The sequence below is a fragment of the Chlamydotis macqueenii genome, chromosome 1 (assembly GCF_036417535.1).
Source record: "Chlamydotis macqueenii isolate bChlMac1 chromosome 1, bChlMac1.mat, whole genome shotgun sequence".
In the NCBI taxonomy this organism is placed as follows: Eukaryota; Metazoa; Chordata; class Aves; order Otidiformes; family Otididae; genus Chlamydotis; species Chlamydotis macqueenii.
In genome coordinates, this window is record NC_141556.1 from 43,531,235 (window position 1) to 43,541,339 (window position 10,105).

Below are 10,105 nucleotides of genomic sequence, written 5' to 3' on the forward strand. Positions count from 1 at the left end.
GTGTTCCAGCATCCACATACAAGGAAATTTAGGCATGGCCATGACTTGGTTCATGCTTGCCATTGCTCTTGAAGCAAAAGAAACTATCAGACTTTTTTTCTGGCACAGAGAATCTCCTTTCATTCTGCACTAGGAGACCCATGCTGAGCAGCATGCTAGGCAGTAGAGCTGCCTAAAGGTGGTCTGCAACAAACTTTCCAGTCCAGTAGGTACTACAGCATGAGGGCACCACTTTTGCAGACATTTGTGGTTGGAGATAAAGCTGAACTGTTTTGTCTTTCCTGACAATGGTTTTGTGTTATATATTCAGGAAGGAAGCACCTGGAGCTCCAACTGCACCAACTACGAGTGTGTAAAGACTGCTGCGGGGGCCATCATACTGGGATCAAGTGTTGTCTGCCCCCCTTTTAATGACACTGAGTGTATAAAGGTTTGTACTTTGGGTGAGGTAAGTGACAATAACTGATCTGGAGTGTGGCTTACACTTCACAACACATGCATATCTCATGTAGTTTCTTAATCTTAAAAAGTGGTAGGTAAAAACACATAAGTGAGCAATTTACAGTCTTGTTTTGTATGTTTCTGTTTGCTTTTTGATGGACAAAATATCTGCAAGGAGTATGAAAGTTTGTTTTGTGTCTTAATGATGACTGATTTTAAACTACTGTGGAATTAGAGTCATGCTTGAGTTACTACTATACAAAATGCTAATCACTGTATCTTACTTCAGCTTGGAATAACGCTTTGCCAAGTTTGCATCAAACAATTCAGAAATGCTGCATATAAAAGTGGGCTATATTAAAAATTCCTTAAGCTGTGCAAAGATTAGAAAGATGACAGAGTGTATATAAAATATATTAACTCTTAAACTAAACTTTGTATAATATAACAAAAAAAAATCTATCATATAAGAAAGGGTATCTACCTACATCATATATCTGGAAATGTAAATTTGGCATACTCATACAAACCAGTCTGAAGAATGTGAATGCTTCACGTACATTAAATAGTTGTTTACAATTTTAATTACTAATTTAATACTTCTCTAACTGTATTTCTTATAATTTTTGTACTTGCACTACATCATATATTTAATATAAACTACAAATAATCATAAAATGAATATACATGTAGAGAGGGTAAGTAACATTGCTGCACTGACTACAGATTTTAATTTTAGCATGTCCTACTTTTCCATTGCATTTGTTTAAAAAAGTCCTTATTTCTTCCAACTCTGAAGAAGCCATTCAATCTAAAATTAATGCCTGTTCTACTTCAACTTTATGCTCGAGTTCTGTCCTTGGAAAGTTTTGTCATTGTTTATTAGGATCTTTCCTTAGTAATAACTGTTAAGATTTTAAAGAACGGAGCCCTAAAATTAACTTCCTGAATCAGTCTGACCTGTTTTTTAGAGATGCTGAACATAGACCTGAACCAGTAGCTGAGGAGAAAGCTCTTCTGACAGGCAGCTCAGGAAAATTTAGGAATATGGATTTAAGAGGCTGAGTTTAAGTGCTCATTTAAGAAGTTCTTGAACAACTTATTCAGTAATTTTTCTGTAATGAGATAAAAAATGCATGCTATCATGAAAAGATGGAAACCGAAAAACATCTTTGTCTGTTGTGATCACAAGAGTGCTATTTATGTTCAGTTGTCTGCTTGACATGTAGTTCTGGGCTATGCACTAAAACTGTGGGTGCATGTTTCTTGCTTGCACCCGTTCTGATTCTGACGTCTTTCTCTGTCTCTCTATCTCATTCTCTCTTTTAATTTCAGAAGGACATTTTCTTCACTTTCATACATTTTTACTTTCTAGCTAACAAGTAACTTTAGAAGAAATCAATAACAAAGACTATAATTGAGAAAAAGAATTGAGCACACGAATGATTTTGAAATTCTGTAGTTAATGTTTTCTTTCAAAAGTGTGTATATATACAGATATATACTTAATGTTGTAAAGAGCTACTTATTAGGTATTAATTTTCTCCTTGGCATATGACCAGTGTATATCCTTTTACATCATTATCAAATTTGTTATACATGAATTTTTTAAGCTATCTTAATAGATCTCAATGATGGGGAAATAGATGGTAGTGGATGGTATAAAAAGATACATATAGAAACTAAGTGGCTTATTCAAAGGAGAGTAGATTAGATCAGATAAGCAGTAGTGAGTTCATTTTCAATGTCAAAGGCTGTAAGGAATTTGTGAACCAAACCTTTGGCTGACCATACCTGTATGATTCTCTTGATATCAGTGATACTATATTGTATTCGTTGGACACCTTTAAAATATGGAATGTCTTGAGATGCAATTCACCTTTGCTTTGAGCACAGTCTTTTTTGATGTATTCTCCTTTTATTTTTCTAGAATGGAGGAATTGTGCAGACATACAATGATGGCTGCTGCAAGACCTGTAAGTGATGAAGGCTGCAATATGTGGTAGTTTGGCTTTGGTTTTGGAAAGCTTGTTTTTTAACCTCAGGTGCTGGGACATAAAGAAGGAAAAAGCATGCAGTCCTCCCACAAATCACATAAAATTGTTACGGTTACCTAACTACTCCTATTAAAAGGTCTTGCTTCATTTGGCTGCTGACTTGGTGATTTTTTAACACTACTGTTCTGGAGTATAACCAAATGTGTCCAAATATAACCTGTGGAAAATGAAAAGTTACCTGAATTAAAATAATGAAAACATTTTTATTGCTCAGCTGACTCTAAAATATTGCCTATATGATTTTCACCATAAAGGATAAGGGTTTTCCCCCTAAAATTGATTCCTAATTCGATGAGGTTTTGAAATACATCTCCAAACTTGCCAATTTATTCTGTATCATTAGTATATATTTTATAAGGCCAAAGTACTGGAATTTTTTTTTTTAATCCCAAATGAGGAAAAGTTATAGTAGTAATGATGTTAAAAACCCTTATATAATATTGACTTTTTAAAATCTGGGAATACATTCACATTTTCTGAGTGTGTAACTCTAAAATACAATGAATTGTGATGTAAGCTTATATAAAGATTTCATAATTTATGCAATTTTAAAAGTTGACAGAGATTTTCTCTGCAGTTTTGACAGGAAAGGTTTTATTATCAAGGTATATAATTATGTATACATAAAAATAAAACACTGTTGTGTAAAACTAATTGTATAGAAGAAGAACTTGTTTTATGCCACAGAAAATCCTCCTCCTTCTTTTTTGGCCTTTTTTGTGTTCAACATTAGAGTTAAAAAATGTAAGCAAATTAGTCTTTGGAATTTTTTAAGACAAATCTTTACTTAATAAAATCGAATAGAAAGTCACAGACTTATAACCATATATTGCACAGTTATTAAATAAAATTCAGAAGTGCAATATATTGTAAATAACTTGGAGATACAGGGAGAAACATTATTATTTATCAAATACAGAACAATATTCAAGTTTCCAAGTTATGCAAAGATTTGAAAGTAAACTTTAAGTACTGTTGTTCTGTTGTAGCCAAAAGATAGAAAATAAAAGCTATTGCAGTACAATATTTTTTTCGAATGAGAATCAGCAGAGAAAAGTGACACACCAGAATTGTGCTAAAACCTTATTAATCAGTATTCTTTCTCTAATGAGATAAACTATTCTGAAAAATATTTAACTACACTGTCCCAAATTAGATTGGCTTTGTTTACAAAATTATTCTAAAGAATTAATGGCTACTGATTTTCTGTTGACCAGGAAGATTTATAATTTTGGTTGTATTCTGTGGCCTCAGGAAAGGCATCGTTATACTTCAGAAATACTTGCTGAGGTGGCTGCTAAAAACCAGATCTAATTAATACAATTATATGCTTTTTTTTTAAATTTTATTTTATTTTTAACTAAAAGCATGTGCCCTGTGGCAAAGCAGTTAAAGAGTACTTATAAATAGAGCTTGCAATACCTTGGGGTTTTAAAGGGAACAAATAATCTTTCTGAAAGAGCTTGATTCAGTGCATGCAAAGTGAGCACATATATTTAATTCTTACCTTGCCATAGAGAGACTCATTGCAAAAGTTTGGTTTACAAGGAAGCGTCTTTCCAGTTTTGTGTTAACCAGGGAAGTAATAAAGTTTAGGCCATCTTTAGTGAGACTTGAAGCAGCTGCAGAGTTTCTAAATTTGAAAGAGTAACAAGAAAGCTTATAATCTTTTGCTAAAAGAAAAATTGCAGTTGGCAGTGTAAGAATTAATGAAATGTCATTTATATAAAAATGTTTTTATTTCATAAGAAACTTATATCCCTAATGATTCTGCCAGGTTCTGGATTGGGTCTATTACCCTTTGCCATTAGTCCAGTAGTGCCTACTGGTAGTATTAATTGTGAACCAGGTATTAATTTTAATAATGTATTTTCTTTTTTTGATAATAGTGTAATGACTGCTTGATGTATGTGTAAGCTGTCATCACCATTAAATGTTACCATGCAGTTAATGGTATTGGGCCTGATACTGAGAGATGCTGATCCCCTGTTGGCCTCCCCGATCAGTGGTTTTCCAAAGCCTGGTTAGGGTTCACTGCTCAGCACCTGTCAGAATTAGGTTCATCCATTTGTGGTATATGCTGCTGATGGCTCTTCCTCCTGTTCATTTCTGAAACTGGTTTTAATACATGAACTTACTGTACAGGGTAGCTGCAATAAGAAATGTTACTTTTAAAAATATCACCATTCTGAATACTGTTACCAAGAGATTCTAAATCTGATCCCAAGTCTCTGAATTTAATGACTGAACTGTTTTTGCCTTAAAATAGAGCAAGAGTGTGCATTACTGCCCGGACTCACCTTTGCAGATATGGACTTATGCTGTATTTCTTCTTTGTCACAAATAACATGTTTTACAAAGTTATGAAAATGTTGGGGGGAGGAAATGCAATTCAATCACACGTTAATAAATATGCTTTACACCAGAAATTACAGAATATTACAGAACTGTTGCATTATGATTATAATTATTTGCTTTTAAGGATAGGTAAGTCACAGAAACTCCTTACTCAAATAAGGAGTGAGTAAAAAAAGCATATCTGATACTGAATGCAGATCTTCTTGACAGTTGAAGATGGGAGAGCAGTATAGAGCAGTTTTCATTAGACATCATTACTTTATACACTGAAATGTCATTTATCTCTCTATATGACTTGTAGAAGAACAAAGATTGCATTGTCTACACATATTCATGCTGGCAAGCGCTTTCTGATGGAAATATCATAGGACTTATTTTTCTCAAGTGTTGCTGAGGAAGGAAAAACAAGATGCTGTAGGCTAACAGCTTCAATCATACAGCGGTCTGCTACTTCAGTAACAGAATCCTGTTTGATCCTGCAATGTGCAGATTAAAATCTAGCTGTACTCTGCGGCCAGCCTGATTTTTAGATATGCAGTCGAGCTGTGGTTGCAGAGTATCTGGGCTACTCAGAGCTCATTAATCTCATAAAAGTGCTCACAAGGCTTCTGGGGGACAGAAAAACTGTGCTCTATGTGAGCCCCCAACCATGAAGGTGTGTGCTGAAGGTGGAGAAACTCTGCTGAGTAGTGCTTACTATTTTATATGCTGAATTTATATCCAGAATGGTTGCACAGCAAAACTAATAGATTATTTTGATGGGCAGTGAAACAGGAGATCTAAATAATCGCTGTTAGGCAGACAGTAACATCTGAGATGGAGTGCAGCATGAAAAAGTGCACATTTAATTATTTCAGTATTAGATTATGATTTTTATTGTGCTAAAAATGGCTTTGAAGTCTACAGCTTTATTTTTCAAATTAAAAAAAAAAATCTCCTATCAATATCTCCGCAAATGTACTGAAAATGTAGTATTTCCCTAATCCTAGATCTGTATGCTGACTCAGTGCTACATGCTTCAGTTCTGGTGGCAACACCAGCACCATATTTAGCAAATATATGTGTATCTCTCTTTCAAAGCTTTCTTGAAGGATCTCTTTCTCAGAAAGATATTGAAATTATATTATTCTATTTAAATTCCAAGCATTCAGAATAGCATCAAGGTTATAACCGCATTCACAGCTTTACCTTCTCAAATGTCAAGTTCTGAAAATTCTCTAAAACGCAGAATCAACATCTTACTTACATTCAATACTCCCATTAAAAGCAGAATTGATTCTATTATTATTCAAAATTACTTGAGATATCTCTTTTCTAATTGCTTATATTTGTCTTGCCATATGTGCAATTAAAAATCGTATTAATATTTTAATATTTATAAAATATGTATAGCTTAATGGGCCAGTTGATGCCTCACATGTGCCAGCTATAAAATCTATAATTCTGCACAGGAAGTATTTATTAATATATGATATTTTTTCTTTAAAAATTAATTATGGAAGTAATAGTTTCAGTATGTATACTGATGAAAACAAAGTATAATTATTAAAATTATTTTAATTATTTCACTTTTTTTAGTAGCAAATACTGTACAAAAAGTGTATTGATTCAGTATGCATTTGCTGTATTTTATCAGGCAAAAAGGAAGAAAGGATTTGCCAGAAAATGACAATCAGGACAACCATAAGAAAAAATGACTGTATAAGTCAAAGCCCGGTAAGCATAAAAGACACGTGTTTCATGTTGGGCCTATAGCATACCAAATCAGGTATTAAGAATTGGATTATAGCTCTCAACAAGCAACAAAAAATGCTACTATCTTCTCAAAAGCAGACCTTTGACCCTAGGAATGTTATCCTACTTGTAAATGGAGTAAAATTAGCTGTTCCTATGGCTGAAAGACTGCACCCTCCTACCTGGAAAAACAGCTGCCTTCAAATGACAAGTACACAGCATAATTGCTTGTAACTACAAAGGCACGGAACTCTTCACCATGAAATAACATCCCACTCTAAAAGAGGAGTAGAAATGCTCCCACTTAGCGTGTGATGGAAACACTGCTGCATTCCTCTTGGAAGACCTTTACTCTCTGGATGTCTTCTCCTCCACATAGCATGTGTCTCCATATCATAAATTCATGATCCCATTTATTTATGGGTCTGCTTAAGACATCTTGTTTCTCTGCTTTGGTGTAGCCCCATCTACAAAACCCAGGACATGACTGAGCAGCAAGTGTGCTTCTCATGTAGCACTTAAAGGAGAAACAATTGACACAGTATCTCAAGATTTCCAAAAGGCCTCTGGCAAGTTTCTGTTGAAGAAGCTAAACAGTCATAAGGGAAGAGGCAAAGTATCATCACAGATTGAAAGTTGAGCAGGTTAATTTCCATCCTGATAGAAGGTCAACAGTGACATGCCCGAAGTTTAATAGTAGAAGTAAGAGTGCGTGGTTTATTTATTTACTTTTAGAAGAAGGGTTGGTAATGAGGGAGTCGAAGTATGTAGATGAAATCACAGTTATTTGCCATAGTTAAGAGGAGAGAAGACTGTGGAGAGAGTCACAGCTACTTCAACAACTTAGGTTAAGGGACAGCAATATGACAAAATAAAGCTATGCTATTGACTAAAGCAAAGAATATTAATAAGAAAGACTTAGTCAAACTTCATAGGTTTTTGAGCTAACTAAAAGGACCTTGCCCTTCAGTCCAGTTCTGTGAAAACCTCTGTTAAATGCTCTCCTGCAGACAGAAAGGCTAACTAAGAGTTATGACACTTAAGGAATAGGACAGGGAGCGGAAACAAACTCATTCTAGTGTCTCTTACAAGCCAATGGTGCAGTATTATTGATGGTGCTCTGTGCAGTTATGGTCCCTCTACACTGCTGTAGAACTAGAGACTGTTCAGAAAGGAGCAATGAGATTGTTGGCCAGGTCATTCCATGAATGGCACAATAAATGCCATCCTTTTTATCACTTTGTATTGTAGATTCTTTATCTTTCCTTCCCTCTCCACCCACCTTCCAAACAGACCTATCCCTATGCCACCTCTATCCATATTACAACCCTCTTTCCCTAGTATCTTCTTGTTCCCCATTTCCTTGATGGCTGCCCACCCTTCCTCTAGTCCAGATTTCCTTACCCTTCCCTCAGAAGGACCTCCAGACTTTCATGCTCTCAAAACCTCTGTTCATATCCTTAGCTCCACTTCCTTTTCTCTCCAGCTCCCCTACTGCAAACCTCCTGGCACTCTATTTCAATTGCATGATTTTGGCACATCAAATGATGGTACCTGCTATGACTGGTTTGGAACTACACACGTGTTCTTTGGCCAGATTAATCTTGTCAAACTTTGGATAGGGCTGAGCATGACTACATTTAATTTATTAATAACTGAGATTATTAGTGCTTAGGAGAAGGTATTTTTTTTCACCTGACAAATTTCAGGAAAGCTGTAAGACTAGCTTTTTGGTCTAATTTGCTTGGATATGGCCGATTTGCTCACAGGCTGTTTGGAAGGGAGTGGATCAAAGCATCTTTCATATGCCTCACTTGCATAAGAAATCAGATTTAAAAGTATCACAAAAAGTAGTAGATATAGTATGGCTATTCTTGATTTCCTAGCATATCAACTCTGCTTAAGTTTTAATTAAAGAGTATCAATTTCTTTTCTGTCAGAATATCAGCTAAGATGACTCTTCACATAATGCAACAGTGAAAGAAAGTTCAGCTCTGCTGAAGTCTAGAGCACAAATAATTTTATAGCCAGCCTCTGCCCTTGCTGGTTTGTTACTGCATCTACTTTGAGGATATACCTGTTACAGTGATAACACAGTTAATGTTGGTGTGCCCTTAGTCACACCCAGTATGATTAAGAAAGAGAAAAGCTTATGCACTGATATGCTTTTCCTCTTGAAGCTTCAAGGAAAAGTATAGACTTTCATTCATTTTGTTTAGAATAATTTAACTTTTCAGCAGTGAACATGAAAAGAACATGAATTTAGCTATGCTGTTTTTAAGTTATTAACTTGTCAACTAGGGATTAGATTTTTATATCCACAGCACAACATTTTACTCAAGGTTAAGACAGAACATGATAAAACAACCAAAAAAAAGTTTAATTAAAAATGTGTCTACAATTAGACCGAATGAATATTAGAAGATAAAATAATTTTTAAGACCAGAGTCCTTTTCAAATGTGAAAATGAGTTTTAATCACTAAGAAGTTTGAAATGTAATATAACAAAATCTGAGATGTCTAACTTCAGTTCTTCTTTTACTCATAGGTAAATGTGGCTTCTTGTGATGGAAAATGCCCATCTGCAACAATTTTCAATGTCAATATTGACAGCCATTTAAGATTCTGTAAATGTTGTCGAGAAAATGGAACACGTAATCTGACTGTGCCACTACGCTGCTCAGGAAATGGCACTGAAATTATGTACGTCATTCAAGAGCCTATAGACTGCTCATGCCAATGGAACTGAACATCACTGTGGATACGATTTAATCTGAAAAAATAAAATCAGTTTCCTTTCACCAGACTCTATTTTTTACTTTGGATGGCTATAGTACTCTGCAGGGAAAAAAAAAACCAACATCCAGAATAATGCTTTATAATGTAACTTTTCCCAAATTTAGTAAAGATGATGTTATTCATTGTTCTTCAAATTTTCTTTTTAAATACTGTCATGTATAGAAAGAAAAATATAAATCCTTTTGAACCACATATAATTTAGCCATCATTTATTTCTACTCAGTGGCTTTCTGATGAGCTGTTGAAAGCTGGTTAATGTCCGTGTTTCCAGTACTTTAAAATTTTGTATTATAATTACCTATCAAAGTTCAGAATTTCTCTGTGGTTCTTTTCCTTTTACTTAGAAACTTCCAGTTAAGAATCATCACTTGTTCCGTCTCTAAATAGGAAAGAAACATATTAGGGTTTAGAGAATGAGTGAATTAATGTATTAAAAAAAATTACTGGGTTCAACCAAAGCATTTTTTATTTTTATGAAAGGTCTATCTTTTGTCCATTAAGCTGTTGTCAATGACCGGCCTCTGCTTACTCTGTAAGTCACTGAAAAACACCATAAGTGTGGTCTGTAAGTACCTGCAGTAAACCTCCAAAGCATATACAGAATCACAGTAATGTCTTTAAACCTTTGACATTTATTTATTTTGATATATTATAAATATAAAGCATGGCTAGGCAAAGGCTGAGGAGTTCAAGCTTTTGAGCTTTTATTAAAAACA

The 10,105-nt window shown here is 34.5% G+C and overlaps 1 protein-coding gene across 1 annotated transcript in view; it reads left to right on the plus strand.

Moving 5' to 3' along the window:
* Positions 1–9,339, plus strand: part of OTOGL (otogelin like) — a 93,779-nt gene extending 84,440 nt beyond the window's left edge. The window contains exons 55-59 of the mRNA XM_086740978.1: positions 311–430; positions 2,372–2,417; positions 4,276–4,347; positions 6,493–6,572; positions 9,139–9,339. Coding sequence (XP_086597104.1) covers positions 311–430; positions 2,372–2,417; positions 4,276–4,347; positions 6,493–6,572; positions 9,139–9,339 — 519 coding nt within the window. The remainder of the gene's footprint in view (positions 1–310; positions 431–2,371; positions 2,418–4,275; positions 4,348–6,492; positions 6,573–9,138) is intronic.
* The last annotated feature ends 766 nt before the right edge of the window (positions 9,340–10,105 follow it).